We start from the raw sequence: 22,919 nt of genomic DNA on the forward strand, positions 1-22,919 counted from the left end.
AATCTTCAGCTTCCCCACTGTTACTCCATGTACTCTATTCCAGCCTTTAAAAAAAAAAAAAAAAAAAAAAAAAGAACACCTTCCTGTTCTCAAGCTAGCATTCTGTTTTCTTCACAGCTAGTAGGCATACAACTGCTGTCTCTAGTTCTCCAACTCTCTGAATTTTGAATTCTCCTTTACCAATTCTATGACACTATTCTCATCAAAATCACGGATGGCATTCACATTAAAATATCCAATGGACACTAATCCTCAGCAGCTACGATTTTCCATAGTAACTGACAATTTTTGGAAAATCACTCCTTATCTGGTTTTCCTGGCACTATTCTCTTGATTTTCCTCTTTCATTCTCATTATCCTCTGTAGACGTACCTATCTTTCTTCTCTTTGAAATGTGAGCATTCTACCCACACAAAAAATAGCTCTGTATACACTCTAAAGATAATGGCTTCAATGTCTTAAAGGAATAACAACTTCCAATATAGTTCTACCAAAACTCTACATTCTAGTGAATATTTTTACTTGAGGTTGCCTCTATGCATTTCAAACTCATATTGTCTATAACTTAACTCCTCACTCACTTCTTTTTCATCCCCTATCTCAATAAACAAAATACACCAACAACTCACTCAACCAAGGATTTATGCTTGGTTTCCTTCAATCTTCCTAATCCCCTGTATCTGATGAGTCATACCAATTTCTATCAAATTCAGCTTCCTCAAAGTTTTAAAATTACTTCCCTTGTGATGTCTATCATTTTTTATCAGGAATATTCTAAGTGTCTCTTGTTTCCCTAAATTCAGTCTCTCTCCTCACAATCTTCCTGCCCATCCACTTATCACAGTGCTGCCAAAGGAATCTAAAGCACAAATTTGGTATTATTTTCTCATCAAAAATATTTCAATGACTCTCCACACTTTATAGCATAAAGTTAAAACTCCCTAGCTTAGCTTACATGGGACTTTGACATGTGACCACTGGTTATTCCTCTACTCTCACTATCAGCTTCCCACCTTCCATCTTCGATGTGTATAACATGAAACTATCCCCTGTCCTCATACACATCATGCTGGTTTACACTCATGTGCTATGCCTTTTGCCACAAATTTTCTCCTTGACCTACCTACCTAGTGTCTACTTGGCTTTTAAGTCTTTACTTCCTTTCCTCTCATTTTTCTCTTGAATTACAATTTCATCCCCATTACTTCATCAAACTGCTCTTATAAGGTTACCAGGAACACCCCAGACTTCAAAATCTATTCCTTAGCCTGTGGATAACATGAGCAATCAGCAGTAATTGATAAAGTGATGCACTCATTTGCAAAGGGCAGAAAAAGTAGCAAAGAGCAGACTCTGAAGCCACACTGCCTGGGTATGAATTCTAATTCCACTATATAACTTGTGTATCTGGGCAAGTAACTTCTCTAACTGGTTTTGGTGCTTCTGCCCTAGACTCCCCCACCCCCTTAGTTTATTTTTGACAGGGTGGTCAAAAATGATCCTTTTGAAAAATATAAGTTAGATCAGTTACTCAAAAATAATGATCCTAAGCTGGAAATAATATGTATGTCCTCTAAATAGATAAACTGTGGTATGTCCATACAATAAAATAATTCTCAGCTATAAAAAGGAACCACATTTTAATGTATGCAACAACACTGACGAATCTTACATGAACTTTAGGACAATGAAGCCAGATCCCAAAGACTATATAATGTGTCATTTCACTTACAACAGTGGTAAAAGCTGAATTATAAGGATGGAGGATGGAAAGCAACCAGTGGTTGCCAATGGCAGAAGGTAGAAGAAGGGCTGACTACAAAAGACAGCAGCAGGGTATCTTGGGGGATGGAACAATTTTATGTCATGTTTGTAGTGGTAGATACACAATCTATGCATCTGTCACAACCAAAAGATCTACCCATACAAAGAGTGAAACTTACCATTTGTGAATTTTTAGAAAATGGGCAAACTCAAAATGGAATAAAAACTGTAACAAATGATAGTAACTGTATTAAAAGTGAATAACAAAATCACACTGAAGAAGTGAGAGAGAAGAGTTAACCTAACATACTCTGAAAAACAGTACTGTTGACTGTATAAGGCTAAAGACAAAAAGTACTACACATTAATACTGTACTCTAATAAATCTGTTCTTTACAGGGATATAGGCTTGCAACTGTGAAGTCATTTTATGGGTATATATGGCTAAACAAGTAAAAATATGCAGATAATGAGAGCCTGATTTCTCATTGATGGAGAACAAAGTTACAAAGGAAAGGGGTAAAGGGTAGAATGAATGCTGTGGTATTGGATCAGAATTAGATGGAACATATGAACTGATATTTTTACAATAAATACTCAGAGATACACAAATAAATACTATATGTATTTATATATACCCCATACAGTTTCAAACTACTAAGAGGACCTACAAGTCATTACACTTTAGTAACAATGATCTTGGTTTCCAAATATAATTATCTAGTAAGAAGACCCTAATTTCCTCAGAAGAGTGGTAGATTCTAGGACCGGGACAGGAATAACATAAGATGGGTCTGGAGCCTCTGAGAGTACAAATGCTCAAAAAAGTAAGCACTTCCAAAAAGGCACAAGAACCTCCTGAAAAAGTTCTCAACACCAACGCTGAACAAAACAAATTACTGTACTATTGGATTATAACCCATTGAAAAAAAATAAATAGCTACAAGTCTGTATGGATCCTGATTATAAAAGTGAGTGAAGAAATAGCACTTTTAGAATAATTATAATAGATGGAAGATGAGGAAAATAGAAAATCATCATCACAATACCAAGGTAATAATCATATGGGCAAGATCTACCAATGAATGATAAAATTAGTGGGTGAAAGTTTAAGGAGAAACAAGATATTTGCATAATCTCAAAGTACCTCCTTCAAGATATTTATTAATTATAATGGGAAAAATAGTAGTATTACAGTGGAGAAATACAGCAGATACCACAAGAAATCAAGATTAACATTACCAGTAATAAGATACATGGACATCATGTGCCCTCTGATGATACACTGAGAAGGGCACATCACTTTTGTGGTATTCTTATCAAAAATGCATAAGCTTTGTGTAATCATGAAAAAATACCAGACAAACATGAATGGTGGGACATTCTATAAAATAAGTAGCCAGTCCTTTTCAAGTGACAAAGACAGACTCAGGTACTAACTGAAGAAGAGGTAAGAGCTAACAAAGACATGACAACCAAATGCAACGTGGGACCATGGAAGACGAAAAGGACCTTAGTGGGGAAAAAATGGTTAAATCAAAACAATCTATACTTCAGTTTACAGAACTGTACCAGTTTTATTTTCTAAGTTCTGATAATTATAATATAATTATATGAGATGTTAACATGAGGTGAAGTCGAGTGAAACTCTTCATACTATTTTGTAACTTTTCTCTAAGATTATTTCAAAATAAAAAGTTAGAAAGTTGTACACAACCGCTCCATACCTCAATAGGAATTAAATCCCAAGTTCCATGTGATCTGGTTTTCAGATACCATTTCACTTCATCTCTCATTTTCCTCACTCTCCTTGCTGTAGTCACACTGGCCTCTTTGTCAGCCACACAAAGAACAAGCACAAGACCACCTCAGGGCCTTCACCTTCTTAGTCCTTTGCCTAAAACATTCTTCCCCTACTTACTTACATGGCTGTCTCTCCTAATCTTCCTCAAGAAATATGCTTGAATATTATATCAGACAGGTCTCCCTCAATTTTCCTATACAACATGTCCTCTTCCCCCATTATGCTCTATCTCCCCCTATTTTATTTTTCTTCCCAGCAGATATCACCACCTGACATACTGTATGCTTATGTATTGTTGGTCTCTACCATTGAATAAGAGCTTTATAAGAGCTCTATAAGAGCTTTATAAGAGCAAGGATTTCATCTATTTTGTTCAATACTGTGCTTCTGGAATATAAAATATTAACTATTCTGTAGTAGGACTCAATAAATATGATGAATGAATGATTCATCCCAAGGATCAAGTCTTCCAATAAACTTTACTTGGGCCCATGTGACTCCAAAGTATGAGACACTACTCTCCTTCCTAGTCTCAGGGTATGCTGTAGAGAGCTACTTGGCAAAACTTATCTGTCACCGCAAGGACAAATAGACTACAGCAGTGTCCTTCAGTTCTATTTTAGAATTTTTTTGTAACAAGTGAAAAAAAAATTAAGGTAAAAGAGAACTATCCCATTATGAAGAACCAAATAATGACACATTAAAATGAAAATGGAATACAAGTTATTTCACAAAGTGATTACACATTACTTTGTAACAATCTAATGAACTGTTAAAAATATTTATCATGTTCAAGATAACTTTATTAATGAGAATATTCTGAAGCAGTCAATGGCTTTAAAGATCTGTCCATGGAAGAGCAGCAGGTGAAATATTTGGGTTAAAAGAAGATTTTTACAAAGTTCCTATTCTCATTACTTTAAAAATACAACTCACCTAAGAAAGATCTGATTTTTATACCAAATGGCAACAACCACTTTAACCTTTTCTCTAACATATTAGTAGAACACTTCAAAGTTCAGCTAGAATAATGTGAACATGTAGTAATAATTTCTAGATCAATGGTTCTCAAACTTCAGTGTATATCAGAATCACCTAAAGGACCTGCAGAAACACAGGTTGCTGGGCTCCATCATTCAGTAGGTCTGGGGTGGGAAGTGAGGATTTAAATTTACAAGTCCTCAATGATGCTGATGCTGCTGGTTTAGACACTGCAGTTTGAAAACTGCTCAGTGCTCTAGGCAAAGTTTTTGTGACCTGTTCATTAATACTTAATACAGTAAAAGCTAAAAAACTTATTGCTCTACTAGTATTTAACAAATTGAGAATAATTTCGAAAATGCCATGGTCAAGCTCCTGTTGTATCTCACAACCTGGTCGCACAAGTGGACGTGATGAGGTGTGATCCTGGCCTGGGAAAATTAGTGTTTCAGATGGATTGCACATGCTTGTCTGTTGGCAGCATTAATGGATTATGGGGGAAGTTTCTCCACAGTAGTCTATAGGAACAAGTCTAACCATGGATCATTTCTTATTTATTTACTATTTTCCATGGTGCTTGTCAGAAGAAAAATATTGGGACGCCTGGGTGGCTCAGTTGGTTAAGCAGCTGCCTTCGGCTCAGGTCATGATCCCGGCGTCCTGGGATCGAGTCCCACATCGGGCTCCTTGCTCAGCAGGGAGCCTGCTTCTCCCTCTGCCTCTGTCTGCCTCTTTGTCTGCCTGGGCTCGCTCTCTCCCCCTCTCTCTCTGATAAATAAATAAAATCTTTAAAAAAAAAAAAAAAGGGGGCGCCTGGGTGGCTCAGTGGGTTAAGCCACTGCCTTCAACTCAGGTCATGATCTCAGGGTCCTGGGATCGAGTCCCACATCAGGCTCTCTGCTCAGCAGGGAGCCTTCTTCCCTCTCTCTCTGCCTGCCTCTCCATCTACTTGTGATTTCTCTCTGTCAAATAAATAAATAAAATCTTAAAAAAAAAAAAAAGAAGAAGAAAAATATTATATAGTTGACCCTTTAACAATGCAGGGATTGGGGTGCTGACCCCATGCATAGTCAAAAATCCACAGGACTTTTGACTCTCTGAAAACTCAACAACTAATAGCCTACTGTTGACCAGAAGTCTGATGACCTAAACAATCGATTAACACTATTTTGTTCATTATATTACATATTATATACTATATTCTTAAAATAAAGTAAGCTAGGAAAAAGAAAATGGCATTAAGAAAATCATAAAGAGAAAATGCATTTATAGTACTGTATTGTATATATTGAAAAACATCTGCATATAAATGGAGCTGCACACTTTAGCTTTATGTTCAAAGGTCAATTATACCGCATTAACTAGACTGTCCATAATTTACAGTGGTATCAAGTAGCAGCAAGAGTATTAACAGTGTTCAAGATCCAGCTCAAAAGTATTGAATAGTGCTAAGAATGGAAAAGTACTACTAGTTTTTTCACAGTAAGAAAGAGTATAAATCACAGAAACTAAATACTAAGAAAATATAAGCAAAAGAAAAAAAAAAAGAAAGCAAAAGCAAAAAAAAAAGGCAGGATTATGTTGAGACTCCATATAGAATTATTTAAACTCCTTTCACAGAATAAAAGGGATAATTATGATGCATATGCATTCAAACTTTAAAAGAGCTGAAAAGCAACAGCTGAAAATGTCTGAATTGGCTCAGCTAACTCAGTAGAGTAGCATACTGTTAAAGTGGCATATATGCAAGCATTCTAAAAGAAGGCCAATCCAGGGCTTATGCTAATTAGAAAAGTAAAGACTTAGGGGCACCTGGGTGGCTCAGTGGGTTAAGCCTCTGCCTTTGGCTTGGGTCGTGGTCTCAGGGTCCTGGGATCGAGCCCCATGTCAGGCTCTCTGCTCAGCGGAGAGCCTGCTTCCCCCCCTCTCTGCCTGCCTCTCTGCCTGCTTGTGATCTTTTTGTCAAATAAATAAAATCTTAAAAAAAAAAAAAAAAGTAAAGACTTTAAAAAAACAGCAAATCTTAGTCAAAAATATATGTTTTCTTATAATAGCTATGGAATTTCACATTATGACATAGCATTCATAGTTTCAATATTTGAGCTTTAGTAGTCTACCTGAGGCTGAAGAAAAATACGGTAAACATTAAAATTCTTTGATCCAAGAGTATTAATGTCTTAAATTAATAAAAAAAAATGAAGCTGGTTTTTATTGCTGCCTTCTTCCTATCAGCACTTAGGAGGTTGACAATGAAAAGTAACTCACTGTGGTTTTAGCAAGAGATGAAACCACTATGGTTATTTGTGTAGTTATCCTTTCTACTGTGTATTAGTAAATACACAAAGATGCGAGTTTTTAAAAATACTGTACTTTTAGTTCTTTGTGATGCTCAAGGAAATCTTTGAGTAACTGAAGCAAAAGGCTTTCAATCATTTTGTACCTGCTGTAAAAGAAAGCTCTGGAAAAATAAGAATTGCCCAAAGACAGCAATTTATCTATGAAAACATTTCTGATACCTATTTAACTGAATATGAATACCTTAGAGTTTGCCTAGTCAATCAAGGCACAATTCAGAAAATCAACAGTAGATGTATTATGATACATTCTGTGGGCCAAATAGTGAATTCTCATCACAAAGTATGGCAATGTGCTCTTAAAAAGATACAGTCCACATTCCAGCACAGAAGAAAATTTAAACTGTCTCCCTACAAGGAAGAGTCAACCTGACCCTACAAGGAAGAAAAGGATTTCCCTACAAAGAAAAATGAGAAAACTGTCATTGCCTGAAGACTATCCAGAAGACAAAATTTTGCTGGTAATATATGCTGTTTTGGTAATGCCTTCTTTGTTAAATACCAAAAGCAAGTTGACAAGAGAAAAAAAAATGGATTGATAATGTAAGACTGATGAATCACTGAACTCTACATCTGAAACTAATAATATACTATGTGTTAATAAACTGAATTTAAATTAAAAAATAAAAATTTTTAAAAAATAAAATAAATCTTAAAAAAAAACCATATTGAAACATAAGCCTAATAGTAGGTGGTTAACAAGTGATTTTAAGGGTCACTAACTAAGGACTCAATCACTAACTTAACCTGAAAATAAATAAATTTGGCATTAAAACATGAAATATACAATGATCTTTGTCAAATATGGTAAATCCAATAATCACCACTATTGCAGAAACATTCTGTAACAGAATAATTTTTTAGAGGAAAAAAAGTAACATCAGTGAAAGCCAGACATTAGAAATAACAAGACAACAAAGACAATCTTTCAACTTCTCAACTTCTGTCTGTAATACACATGGATTTAGGATACTGTGAATAAGATATCAACGAAAATGTTAATAATATGGGACCTGTAACTGATGACAATGGAGTACTCATTTGATCTACATAACAGCTATGACTCTACAGTTGTTTTAAACATTTTTAAAATGATTAAGTGAATTTGCTTTATTTTAAAGTAACAATTTTTTCAATTCCACATATAGTAACTTGAGACAATTACCATACATAGTGTAAAAATGTTAGAGACAGACAAAATTGCATTGGAAGTTATAAATGGTTATATCCCTTTAAAATTTCTATAAAAACAGTACTTCAATGTAGAAACTGTCCCTCATCTAAATGCCTACTGAGAGAGTAAAGTGAGATAATCTATTAACATTCATGAAAAGGATGTGAAAATTATGTGAAGGACTGTAGGTCTGATTTGTATCATATTACAATACCAGTGTGTTAGGACATACTAGAGCATACAGTTTAAGAGATTCCTTATATTATTCCTTCAAATAAATAATATACATTATAATGGAATATTTCATTATTGATAAAGTTAAAATCTCTTGATATAAAAAAAAGTAATGTGTAAGAATTTAGAATATTTTAAAATTAAAACAACACTGAATTTTAGAACCTGAAAAGTCCACCAAGACATTAAATTAACACTTATCACCTGAAAAGAAACCTGCTGATATCAATATCAGTTGTGACAAATACAACTATTTATTAAAGAGGAATGTAACTAACTTTCTGTGAGAAAACACTTAGTTGTTCACTGGCTTAAAAGAAAACCTGCAAATGTAGTACAGATTAGTAACATAAAGAGGTTACCTGACTACTAGTTTCACTTATAGCTTCCAGGAGTTTCTCAACTGCTGCTTGTAGTCGAGAGCTAATACCCAGCATAAGTTCTTCATTTTCAGGGTCTATTTCAGTTCCAGCAAAACCACTCCTCACAAGCCGTTCTGAGAGATCTGTCCCTTCTTCAGTTACTTTTGTCCACATACTACTGTCATTTCTTGGCATATCACTTCCAGAATAAGAGGATATAGACTCATCTGTAACTGAAATAATAGTATTTTTATTTAGTTCATAAATCAATTATAATTAATAATTAGAGTAAAAAAAGTTACAAAATAAAATCAAGTTAAAAGCTGAAGTCATTGAACTACGAGGTCTTTTTTAAAGGCCTTTTAATAACAACATTGCAATAAAACAAATAGGCAATACTACTGTAATTGTAAGAGAATGTAATACTCTTTGATAACCAAGCAGGTAGAAGAATGAGAAGGATAATGCTTTGCTAAGAGGGCTGTGCAGAAATTAATGCTTGGGTTATTCAGTATTTTTTATTTGACAGAAAACTTTTTAAGATTTACTTATTTATTTTAGAAAGAGAACAAGAGTGCATGCACATGCACACAAAGGAGGAAGGAGCAAAGGGAGAGAAAGATGGAGAAAATCTCAAGCAGACTCCCTGCTGAGCACAGGGCCCTATGCAGGACTCAATCTCAAGACCCCGAGATCATGACCCAAACCAAAATCAAGAGTCGGTCACCCAACTGGGACACCTAGGCACCCTTCTGTGATAAAAACTTTTAAAACAACTTTTAACGCTATTTACTAAGTGCCCACCATGCAGGATTTACTAAGTAATGGAGACACACAGGTGGTGGGATCTGATTCCTATCCTCAAGGACTATATGATGACATAAATGATATATGAAAAGAAAAACACTATGCAATGGGATATTCCAGGAATAAGGATAGAAGAAGTGCTAGATTTTGTCTAGAACAGATCATAATTTTTTTGAGTTATTTTATGTATTTGAGAGAGAGAGAGCACAAGCGAGCAAGCAGTGGGAAGGACAGAGGGGGAGAGAAAGAAGCCTTAGACAGACTCCCTTCTGAGCATGGAGCCCAACACGGGGCTTGATCCCAGGATCTTATGATCATGACCTGAGCCAAAACCAAGAGCAGAGTTGGGTGCTTAACGGACTGAGCCACCCCAGCGCCCCATAGGTCCTCTGATTTCTGAGCACTGTACTGGGTAGCAACACAAGCTCAGGCTAGACAGTAAAAGGGATGAAGATCATTTTGCAGCCTGAAACTTTTCTAAGAGCTATAGTACAAAGAGGGTAATAGACTGAGGAGCAGTTCTAATTTAACAATGGATGTGTATGTATCCACACTATTCTGATTTTTAACTTAAACAAAACTGAGTTTATATGAGCAGAGAATAAACTTTGGAAGTGTTTTCTCTAACTAAGTGTTTTCTCTAATAAGAGGTTATTAATTGCTGTCATGGAATACAGTTATTTGTCTGTGGCAGCACAGTACAGCCCAATAGTGAAATATCCTGATGAGGAATTACCTATTCTTTTATTACATACAATGTGTATTTCTTATCAGTAACTTATAAAATTAATAAATTAACATCAAACTTTAATTTCTAAAGTACTCAGAATATTCGTTTTGATATAGTCATCCAGGAGAATAGGAGCTATTTATTAAAATGTCCAGCTAAGCTAAAGCGGCTGGTGCCATGCATTTTTCTCAATGTCATGTATTAACAATATCAGATACAACTTTAGACAAGTTCTACGAATGCAGAAAAGTCCAAAATTCACTAAGTACCTCCTCTGTACAAGTCACTGGCTAAAGAATCGAAAACTGCATTCTAGGAAGTGATTTTAAATGTCTCCTATTACACAGTTTATCTAAGTTCTTAATGTAACAGCTAATACAATTTTCACTTTGTATTTTTATTCTCAAAACTTAAAAACAAACAGCAACCAGACCAATATTTCCTTGGATTATTCCACGTATTCAAAACTGAGTGTCTTGGTAATACTGATTAATACTTTACAAAAGTATTCATGAGTTCAAAATGATCTTGGAATTCAAAATGAATTCACATAAAGTATAGTACAATGTATACTACAAAGTTACTAAACAAAATGAAGGTAGTCTAGGAAAAAATATTTTTAAAGCTGTGGAAGAAATATCAATAGTTTATAATTGGTATTTAAAACTAAAAATATATGTTATATAGCATCTTTAAGGAATTAAATATATTCTAGTGACTTTTTCTAATAAATAGATAATGTGACAAATCTGAGTAAAGAGAGAGAATAGTCTGACACAATGGAGAGCTAAGGCTTAATGGAGCAAAAGTATATGGAGGAGTTAGGATGGGGTGAGAGGAGGGCAAAAAGGTAGTTGGAAAGGAGGTTGTATCCAAGTTGTGAATGGTTTTAACTTCATAGGAATCTTGGGGTTTTGCTATAAATAGTGGGGTAGTAATTTTTTGAACAGGAAGATAGCAAATCTACAAATCAGGAAACAAACTGCAGTAATACACAAAACAGGCTGAAGAAGATAGGTTAGAAGACTATTTCAATCGGGGCACCTGGGTGGCTCAGTTGGTTAAGCATCTGACTTCACCTTGGGTCATGATCCCAGGGTCCTCGGATGGAGCCCCACATCTGGCTTCCTGCTCAGCAGGAAGTCTGCTTCTGCTTCTCCCTCTGTGTGCACGCTTGCTCTCTCACTCAAATAAATAAATAAATCTTAAAAAAATAAAAAGGGAAGAAAACTATTCCAATCACCTAGATGAGAAGTGTTGAAAGGTAGGGGGCTGGGCACAGGTCGGAGAAGACTAAATGGATAAGATAAGGGAGAAAGAAAGTAGTAAAAGATGGGGTTCAAGTATAGATCACTCTTAGGTGACAGAAGAGTCATTAAGAGAACTATTTTTAAAATCAGGAGAAAATATATAGAGTAGGCATGAAAAAAGACGGAAGTGTTAATGGGCTAGGTAGAGAAGATGAGTCAACTTTGGAAATACGGGTCTGCAGAGCTTTAGAAGTCATTTGTATCAAGGTAAGAGTTGAAATCCTGGAAGTGGATACATTTATTTCAAGAGCAGTAAACAACTGCTTTCCTGTTTCAGGAGAGAAGGAGGACAAACATAATATAATAAGCTAACAAGAGAACCTGTGTGAAAGAAAGTCACAGAAAGACAGAAAATGCTCCAGGAGACAAGAAGAAAACATTTCAAAAAAGGAAGAGATGTCAGTAATGTTATTTGTTTAGACACACAGGACAAGGACTGAGAAGATGGTATTTGATTTGACAACTGGGAGGTCACCGTCGTCCTGAGACAGAATAGCTGTGGTACTGTAGGCTGATAAAAGTAGGAACTGGTCTAATCTCTCATTGAGTTTATCAAGGTTTACCTTGATTGGGGAGCAAAGTTAAGAAGAGCCAAGGCACCCCCCAACACACACATTGTGAAGACATAAATATGCTTTGAAGAAAGAGAAGAAATCAATGGTGAGAAAAAAACTTAAAGATATTATGTACTGAACAGGAACAAATCTCAAGCACAAACTACAAAAGACATAAAACAAAATGGATAAGCCACTAAAAATTATTTTTTCAAATGCTAAAGAAAAATACATATTAAAGTATCTAGAAAAGGTAAAGATGTCAACTAGCTTAATGTATCTTATTTGTAACATTTTGAAGATTTACACAAAAATAATGCGAATTATGTTCCTCATTATGTTCCAATGAGGAAAGAGAACTTTCGTTGTTATTATTTTGATGAAACAAAAGAATGAGAAAGACATCAAGGTTACACTGTATTTATAATAACTAGTCTTTGGGAGAAAAATCAGAGAAAAACAAATGACAGGGCAATTTCATAAAATGCTGATAGAAATCTCAGAATTGCCAGTTTGGTGAAGTGACTCATGACTTCAGATTGGTGAACCACTCAGATCTGTGTCTTAAACACAGCAGATTATGGTTATTTAAAAGTCCTTTAGTCATTTACTTTATAGATTTATACCATGTTCATTCCTTATCTTCCCAGATTAAGCAGGGTAGGTGATCCGATAGAGCCTCCCCTACCCCAGTGGCCTTCTGAAGGTCTCTAGAGCTACAACTGAAAACTACTGACTCTACTTTGCCTCTTTACACCTGACAGGTGAGTAAACTGAACTGAAGCCCTGGAAGACTGAGAGATTTGCCCAGGGCTGCAGAGAGCTAAAATAAGATTCAAGGGCCTTCTGATACTAACCCAGCATTCTTTCTATCACATCACACTACTCCAAAAGGAAGCTGCAACAGATAAGATTCAGTGCCTGGTCACCTGGGAAAATGAGGAGTGCCTAAATGAGATGAAGTGGCCAAGGAGGACCTCTCTGAGGAAGCATCATTAAAGAGTATTCTAGGAAATAACTACTGTTGGCTAGAGATATTTGGCCTTTATTCTAGAAACAATAGGAATATTTAAGATACGCAGTCATCGAGGAGACTGGAAGCCTGGGCTGAAGGTCCAGACAGTTTCCCAGGAGGTATTCAAATACTTTAGTTTCCCCTGAAAGTGGAAGGCACGCTCACGTCAATGGTTAAGTACTCATGTTACCTTCCTTTACGATTTAAAAAATGTATTAACTTTATTGATTTTCCTATTGCAAAAGTAACAGAGGTGAGCATTCTTCCACTGAGCCATCACAGTTCAGGCTCAAAGAACTTTTCTTTCAACATATTCTAAGGGAACTTACTGTTATGAACTACTTTAATATTCATTCAAGTTCAACTGATTTCACATTGGCTTGAAATCTCCCTTTAATTTCATAAACTAGGTTACTCTTATGAGGAAGCACACATTAGCAAATCAATTATTTACTTTTTTAGAGAGTTAACAAGTCCATACATGTGTAAAATCTAAACAAGTCTGGACTTGAAAGCTGAAAACAGATCACAAGTGCTATTACCTACAATAAAAAATCATACATAAAAACTGAAAAGCAAATGTTTCATAATCAGAGTAAGACTAAACTTTTTCAGTCATATTAAATGAGACATGAAAGAAATATTTCACAAGTTCCTTTGATTTTTTACAATAAGACTCCATGAAAAATATGAAGGAACATAAAAAAAATCTTACGAAGGGAACAGTGTCAATTTTTTTAAGCCAATATATTCTTCTAAGTTTATCAGAAAATTCAGTTTTAAATGATAAATTCTATTAATCCAATATTTCCCTCAAGATGCAAAATGTACCTCTAAATGTCCCCAAATGACATTAGTAGTCATCCTAACTAGTTTGATAAACACTTTTACAGTAAGACCAAGAAAGTGTTACCTAATTCTTTTCTATACATTAAGATCTATATGTAGAAATAAAATAGCCCTTCATTGAGTGCTTAACAGAGAGTGAATTTGAAAAAATACTTCTACAAAGTTTGAATGAATTTGAAAGAAGTTAAAAAATTCAGTATTATTTCAGCTTATTTTATTAAGAGGTTTTTTTTCTCCAAAAAAATTTTAAGATTTATTTATTCATTTTAGAGGGAGAGAGAGTGACAGCATGAGTGAGAAGGGGAGAGGGAGAGAGAAACTCGAGATTCCATGCTGAGGGTGGAGCTTGATGCAGGGCTTGATATATGACCACAACCTGAGCCCAAACCCGAAGTCAGAGGTTCAACCAACTCTGCCACCCAGATGCCCCAAGAGGTTTTTAAAATTATCTTTGTACTCAACTGACAGAGTTTTCTCTGCACTTGGAAACAGGCTCTGGCCAGCTTGTAATTAGGTAAACTTTCTGTAAGTGGGATAATTTCTTCTCATTTCTCCATATGAAACTTAAACAGAATGCTCTCAAAAATTGCAAATATTGGCATTTTTAGAAGGTTAGCCTCTAACTGGGGAGAAATGCTTGGGTGTGGAATGGTAGTAAAGTATGGACCTGATCTGCTGATCCAAGAGTCCAGACCCTATCTTCCCCATCTGACAAAAACTTTCTCACCTTTTGATTGTCTGATTCCCTCATCAATAAGGAATTAAAAAACAAGAGGGTAGATGTCAGTAGCATGAAAGTAAGACATTCGAAGAGGAGCCAAGCCCACACGGCTGGAAGAAGGGAGAATTAGGAAGAGAGCTATGTCATGTTAGGATCTAACCTTTGGATCCACACACATTGTCATTCTTCAAAAACACTTTTCCGAGAGGAAGAAAGGAGCTAACAGAAGACAGTCTAAAGATCAAGTCTTCAGTTTCTTATCAAAACTTCCTTCTAACCATCTCAACAGAAATGTGAAACTGATGCTTGATTCTTAAAAGCTCTTTATTACTCATCTTATAGGGTGGTTTCAGGATGTTCCCACTATCTCATGGCTATTGATAACAGTCCTGAGAAGTGATCTGGAAGTTTTCTTTTATGGTGGAGAAATTAAATAGTCTCTGGTTTATATAACAAAGTGGTTAAATCTGGGTATCTAAAACAACTCCAAGATAACATTGCAAATGCTATACAATAATGGTGTTTTGAGAATACTGGCTCCCAAGTACTTGTGTCTGAAGACTTTTTGTTGGAAAAAACTTTAAGATTGTCTCTTCTGTATTTTCAACACATAGCAAAACTGCCTTGAATTCAGAAAGATTTACTGAGCATAATTTATGGTAATCTCAATGGCATACATAACTCGTACCTCCTGTGTGTTCCTCATGGATACATGACTTTATAGGTGCCTCTGCTTCTGACCTCCAAATCAAGCTAGCAGACGACTGGACCTTACTAGATCTATCTAGAATACCAAGAACATGGCGACCAATTGTTTCTTCAACAGCTGCTGTTGTCTTTACAACTTCTAAGAGTATCTTCAGAAGTCTGTTATTAGCTTTCTGAAGCGCAAATCTGTATAGATAAAGAAACATTTATTAAAATGTTTGATCTTTTTTAAACACTTTGCTATGTTCCACAAAAAATGTACCACAAAATATGACTTGAAAAATAAAATATCACATGATCTTCTCTACCAAAATATGCTAGTGTACTTAAATGAAGTGCTTTTGTTTTTTATTTAATAATTACATTATAAAATTTGTTTTCTTCTAAGAATTTTTGGTCTCTCAGTAAATTATAACTTTTTTTTTTTTTTTTTTTAACAAATGTGCAATACTGTACTGACCTTAAAGAAATCATACAACTAAAGTTTTAAGCTAGTAAAGTTTCTAAACTAGAAAAAGATTTTAAGGAGATACAAAAGTTAAGTTTTAAAAATTGTGGTAGTAAACAAGCACATACAAGCTGATATGTGGTTTTATGGTTCTTTATGGTTCTTATACACGTTTCACATTTAATCTTCTTTGTGTCAAATCTATAATTTAAAATATAATTTAAAAATTCCACCAGAAAAATGTGTATTTCTATAACTTCCTGGTGATAATCTAAATAAATTACAAAAACAGGCAAAGACCTGTTCTTAAAAAGGTCTACTGTGCAATATCACTATCTGCCAATACCAGAGGGAATATCATAGGACATTCTTTATTATATCTGCTCCAGAGACACAAATTTCTCAAGTTATATAAACCACATTCATTTCAGCCAGTAGAAAGAATTCATTTTCAACCAAATGGAATAATACATCTGTCTTTTTAAAAAGATGTCAAACATTTTCATTTTCAAAAAAATTCAAAAATATTGCTAACCACCCACCTAAATATCTCAGCAAAAATAATCACTGTTAACATTTTAATATCTTTCTAGCCTTCCCCTCTACCTCATAAATATATTCATTTTAAAAACAAAAATGGAATTATCCTGGACAAAGAGTTTTTATGTTTTGTTTTGTTTTTTTGCTTGACACAAATACCTTTTCATGTCAAGAAATATACTTCCATAAAATGCTGATTCAGAAGATTATGTGATTAACCTTTGCAATAGCTAAACAATTCTCTTGTCCTAATAGCTTAATTCAGTAAGAGTACTATAACAGTAGCAAACTTTATACATATAGATGAAGTAAGAGACTTTCATGGTAAAGGTCCTCTGTCTTAAGACAGTTTGCTCTCTCAACTTCACACTGTGGGAGATCACCAAAAATCAGGTTAAAGGGTATCTATTTTCACAGGCACATGACATAACTATTTTAAGACAAGGTAATAAAAGGACAAGTTTTCCTTCAGTATTTGTCAAGTGAACGAGACAGTTCTATTTTCGTACCTAGATCAAGTTCTCTGCTTACATGAGACCAGGCATTAAAAATAAAACTCTAAGTAATTCAGTTAGTAGTAAGTCAGTCAAGGGTTTTATTTAACTTTTTCTTAGGTTTTGTTAAAGCCTCAAATGCCTCAGGACTAGGATAATTTGAAAATATTTCTAAGTAAGAAAAGTAGTTAAAATTAATATGATGGTAAAGAGAAATAAATATGAATACTCATTTATTAGCACTTGCTGCAAAAATTCCTAAAAATTAAACACTACATTGTTTTAAAAATATACCAATCAGAGATAAATAATATAAAATAAACAAGGTTTATTTTATATTGCCATGGTAACTCTAATTTTCATACACTGTCTTTCTTGTTTGAGTTCCATACTGACTGCGTTCCATACTGATGATCCAATGGGGAAGCCAAAATCTTAGGGGCCAAATTCCTCCATGCAAGCTGAGGAAGGAGGTTAGGAGGACACAGAGGGTTGACAGTCACAGAAATTGGAAAAGGAGGAAATTAAGTTAGTAGGTATTAGTTTAATTTAAAATTAAAGAAATTATTTTCATTTGAATAAAACAAATTTTAAAATATTATGCTTACAGTCCTTAATATGGGGGTAAATTCTCATTTAATATTTTACAATTAAATATTAACATCTACAAAATCAAGTCAGGGAAAGTTTTGTTAACATCGGATCATTAATTTATTCCTCTATAAAAGTGGGATATGTATTAAAAGTTCTCATCTGATATGCAGTAAATGAAAGAAAGAAGCTAATCGCAGACTTTAACACTTCATTTTTTTCCCTCATCACAAGCAAGTGGGTGACTTATATTGAATGCATGTCCATGAAGTGAAGAAATGTACTCACAAGTGCAACAGTGTTTTTTAGGATAAAAAATGGCATATGAGCAGAATAAAATTCATCGAGAAAGGTTCAATAATCAAATAGCGCCTTACCATTTGCTGAGATAAGTACATGGTCAATATCCAAACAAAAATTACTTTACATATAAAAAAGATTTAAAAAAATTGTTCTATTTAACAATCAAAAACTGAAAATTCTTTACATACACAGTAAAATGGACAAATAAATGTACAAGATCAAAATAAGGACAAAATTTACCACACTGACACAACTATTTAATTCCCTTTGTACCAAAAAAAAAAAACCCACACACATTCTGCATACCTTTCATTGGTCAGAATATCAGGAGGCACATCTTCAGGTTTTCTGTCTGACTCCTTTTCTTTAAAGATCTGTTCTTCAATTTCCTCTTGGTTTTCATTTCCATTCTGCTTAAGTTTATGTAAAGGTAGAGAGGACAAAACAGAAAGAAAACCTGTCATCTGGGAAAAATCATGTCGTTCTTTTACATTGTTATGAGGTGAGACAGAAAACTCTGCAGGCAAAACAGATAATCTTCCAAATAATATTTAACTACATTTTATAAAGGGATTAGCATTATCAAAAAAGATAAGCAACCTAATGCAGAGATGAAAAGAAGTTTAATGGGTTCAAATTAATGCATGCTCTAGTGTGACATCAAGTTTGTTAGGTTGCTCCCTGGTGAAACAATAGTTGCTGCTATAGTAATGTCCTATGCAAATTACCTTAAATAGAAGGTAAAAATCTTGACTTCACCTACCTTGGATGTAAACAATCACAAATACATTAAGCTCAACACCTATAAAAACACATTCATACCAACAACAAAGACAAACAGATCCTACTGCATTGTTGATCCACTGCTCCTAGGTGGGCCAAAGTCCATACTACCTGTGTTTGCGTACTGCTGTTGCGCAGCTCACAACACAGCTTCTCTCTTCCAGCTAGAGACAGCTGCTTTAGTGCTTCCAGCTCCTCTAAAAGCACCCTCTCTCTCTCTGAAACCAGGTTTTCATTATCTATTGAGGATCTCTAAATAAGAAAAAAGGTCATGAGAGAATATTGTTTGCGATAGAAGAAAAAAAAAGCAGAAATAATTAGCAGATTTCTTTTAACCCCCTAGAACCAAGAAGCCCTTTCTACCTATGAGTTACATCCCATGATTAGGGGTTAAAAGCACATATGAAGTTCAATGCAAAATTTGAAACTTAAAAAAGCTAATTCAGGAATTTGTGAAGCTCAATTAATATTATTTTTATATGCCAATTTTGCATTGAAAAATCAGGTTTAAATTCACAAAATGCGATGAAGAAAAGCAACACCAATTTTTCCAAATGATATGTTTTATGTTCAACTCCCAATTTTCTTATTATTCTATATTTGAAAGAATACATTTCAAGATTTCTCTATTTTTTAAATCTCATTTAAGTTTCCAAGATAAATTGAATAAATTTGTTTTTATAGGAACTTCTATATAAATATTTCTTGCTTTTCTGTAATGATTTTGTGAGTACACTGTATATAGCAATTGATAAGAATCCAGCTCCCAAATACCAAGGAGTAAGAAAAGGGACAAGAATGTTATGTAAATCTGTATTTCTCAAATCAAGAAGAGATGTTTCCTTGGACAAAGTTCCAGAAACATACTACTTCAGATTCCCATTCATGATTAAAAAGACAGATTAAAGATAGATAAAGGTAAATCTTGGAGATGCTAATTGGTGGACTCACAAAACTAGAAATGAATATAGGAAAAATGACTATCAACTGCATCTTAGCACAAAGAATTTCCAAAATTGTAAAAGTGCTTTTGTTGTGTATGGTCAATGGAATGATTCAAAACAAACATACAACCTTGTAGCCACTTTTCCAATAGCAAAAAAGGCAGATAAATAAAATGGCACAGAGGACAGGCACTCCAAAGTTGAGTCAGGTGTTCCTAACAAGATTTAAGGCTGTTGTGCTGATGGAGTCTGTTCCTAATGTTAAATATTTGTATTTATTTGTAACTTGGCAATAATTTTAACTTTCAAAAAAAGGCTATATAGAGAATATTGTTATTTTAATTGGGGAGAAAAGGGCCTCTAAGTCCTATACCTGGGCTAATTGTCTGTTCAGTCTCTTAATCTCTTCTTGCAGCTGTTCCTGGTCTTCTCGCTGTCTCTCCATCTGGCGCATGTGCGCCTGCCGTAACAGTTCTGTTGCCTGCTGATGTTCTTGGTATTGCCGTACAAGTTCCTGCCTCATATCTTCCAACTGTTCTTCATTTAACATTAGTTGTCTAGAAGCATCTATACTCGATACCAAAATCTCATCATGGATATACAAAAAAAAAAAAAAAAAAAAAAAAAGGCAGCATGCATAAAACATTTCATGGAAACCTGTCAGCATCAAAATCATTAGAAACAAATATGAACGCAGTTCTAACCCACAAAGCACCTGATGTTTTCTCCCCATTACTAAACTAAAACATAAAGTTAAAGAAAAAAAAAGAAAAAGAAATCTGTTTTCATTATAATTCCAATTCGGTGTAAAGTTAGTTTATTATCATTACACGTTATCCTCTAAAAGCAAAAGAGTTGTTTAGCAGTTTGTTTAGATGCAATCTGATTTTATGGGAGGAGGAGAATAAAAATTAAAAATCCTCAGGATGCCCTCCTGTTCTTAATGAAGCTATAACTCCATTATCCCTCCTGACATTTTATGATGGGGAGATAATATAAATGTAATATTTATAATTTAAAATTATATTTATAAAACATGAAAAATTTTACCTAATTATATTATGCAATGGTTATCACAGTACTACAGAAAACTGCTTGATAAGAAACTTTTAATAATTTTTATTTGGAAATAAAGGCTTTATATTCCACTTTCTCAAATTCATAAGAAATCAACTCCTTAATGAAGTTCACACTTACTTCAATTCCCAAAGAACTACTACTTAAATGAACAGTTGCTGGTAAAATAAAGAGGTTTTCACAAATACCTTAGTTTTGCACTTCATGTAGAAGTGGACAATTTTATTTGAATATGACTCTAAACAAGACAACATATCCTGAACATTAATAAAAAATTTGGATTTAAGTAATTTTAAAATGTAGGATTTACTACTTTGCTAAATGCACAAATGGTTGTGGTATAGACAGAATAGAGCCTCCATTAATGAGTAAGCAAAGAAGAGAATTAGTAGATAGAGTACAGTATCTTAAATTTCTTCTTAAACAGGTAGCTATTTCCTTGTGATGTTATCATCACATTAAATGAAGCAAATATTTTATTCATACATATTCCTAAACTATAAGACAATTAATCTTAAATTGACTAAAACAAAAATAATGCAGGTATAACTTACAATGAGATTTTACCATTCATAATATGTACAAGATTAACTATACTATGAACCAGACTTGTTTTATTTAATAATAGTATTAAATCATTTATTCATATGTAAGTAATAAAACATATTCATAATTCGAATCCCTAAGTCAAGACTAGATTAGATACTTTCCTTTTTCATTAAGAAACATTAATTACTGGTAATATTTTTATCATGAGGGAAGCCACAATTTTTTATACAAGGAAACCATACTTACAGGTTCTCTGACTATAAATGTTTTATCTTTGGAGAACATTTCTTCTGAAATAGTCAGTTCATGGTCCTTCGACTCTAGTATATCATCAAGATTATCATTTTTTGATAAGAGAACTTCCTTTCCATCTTCCCCTAATTCTTTACTAAGCGGTTTAAATTCTTCTTTAAATTTCATGTCCATTGCTTCAAAAGTTTGACCCTCTGATAATTTCATTTCATTTAAATGTTCTTGCTGACAGAAAGCATGTGCTTGTTTTGACAATGTAGTATCTTCTTTTTCCCCAGTTATTCTAGATAGTTCAGTTTGTTGAGCAAATGCTATACTCATTGACACAATGACCTAAAGAAGTAAACAAAAAGGATTAGATTTATAAATATCAGCAAGAATTTATTTATTTGAATAATTTCAAAATTTAAATTAATTAACATATAATGTATTACTGGTTTCAGAGGTACAGGCCTGTGATTCATCAGTCTTTTATAATACCCAGTGCTCACTATATCACATCCTCCTTAATGTCCATCATCCAGTTACCCCATCCGTCCACCTGCTTTCCCTCCACCTGCTTCCTCTCCAGCAACCCTCAATTTGTTTCCTACGATTTAGAGTCTCTTGCCAGTTTGTCTCCCTCTCTGGTTTTGTCTTGTTTTACTTTTTCCTCTCTTCTCCTATGATTTCCTGTTTTGTTTCTTAAATACCACATATAAGTGAGATCATATGATAACTGTCTCTCTTGATTGACTTACTTTGCTTAGTATAATACCATCTAGTTCCATCCACATCATACCAGCAAGAATTTAAAAAGCAAGTTACCAGCCAAATGGTTTTATTTATTTATTTGTTTATTTAAGTTTTAAGATATTATTTATTTGAAAGAGAGAGAAAGAGAGTATGAGCAGGGGAAGGGGGGAGTAGAAGGACAGGGAGAAGCAGACTCCCCGCTCAGCAGGGAGCCTGATGCAGAGCTTGATCCCAGAACCCTGGGATCTGACCTGCGCTGAAGGCAGATGCTTAACTAATGGAGCCACCCAGATGCCCCTCAAAACGGTTTTAAACTAAAAGAAATCTTACAGAAAGTGACAGAGATAGTCTCTATTTTACATGCCTTTAATCTTCTCCAACTAGTGGTAAGACCTCAAGACTAGCTTTTACTTTAATTTCCTGTTCTGAATCTGATCTGCTTGTCTCTCAATACTAAGAATGCAATCCAGACAAAAAGATTAAAAATATGAACAGAAGCAGAGAGATGAAGGATAGAGTGGGAATGTTCATCCAACATCTAACCACTGTGTCAGGAGGATATATTAGGGAATAATGGAAAGGAACTCTTTCATGGGTAATAGATGAGAATACGTAAGGCATCGCTCCTAATGGAGAAGACAAATGAATCTTGGAAGGACAAATAAAGAGAACGCCAAAGAGTTTTTAAAAGTTTCCAGAATAAAAAGATGTATTACCTATGAGGGAACAACAATTAAAATGACAAGGACTTTCTTAGCAGAAACAAGAGGAAATCAGAAAACAATGAAAGGTTATCTTTAAAGTTCTAACATTAAAATAACTGTCAACCCAGATTT

The 22,919-nt window shown here is 34.2% G+C and overlaps 1 protein-coding gene across 7 annotated transcripts in view; it reads right to left on the reverse strand.

Annotated features, from left to right (window-relative positions):
• AKAP9 (A-kinase anchoring protein 9) overlaps positions 1 to 22,919 on the reverse strand; it is a 194,756-nt gene that overhangs the window by 58,313 nt on the left and 113,524 nt on the right. For 6 of the 7 annotated variants that reach the window (XM_032305898.1, XM_032305897.1, XM_032305899.1 and 3 more), the window contains 6 exons: positions 21,343 to 21,681; positions 19,844 to 20,068; positions 18,638 to 18,778; positions 18,050 to 18,153; positions 15,348 to 15,553; positions 8,674 to 8,906 (listed from right to left, as the gene is read on the reverse strand). In XM_032305898.1, the coding sequence (XP_032161789.1) occupies positions 8,674 to 8,906; positions 15,348 to 15,553; positions 18,050 to 18,153; positions 18,638 to 18,778; positions 19,844 to 20,068; positions 21,343 to 21,681 (1,248 nt within the window). The remainder of the gene's footprint in view (positions 1 to 8,673; positions 8,907 to 15,347; positions 15,554 to 18,049; positions 18,154 to 18,637; positions 18,779 to 19,843; positions 20,069 to 21,342; positions 21,682 to 22,919) is intronic. The other variant, XM_032305902.1, reaches the window with a different exon arrangement.

The sequence above is a fragment of the Mustela erminea genome, chromosome 11, assembly GCF_009829155.1.
Source record: "Mustela erminea isolate mMusErm1 chromosome 11, mMusErm1.Pri, whole genome shotgun sequence".
Taxonomy (NCBI): Eukaryota; Metazoa; Chordata; class Mammalia; order Carnivora; family Mustelidae; genus Mustela; species Mustela erminea.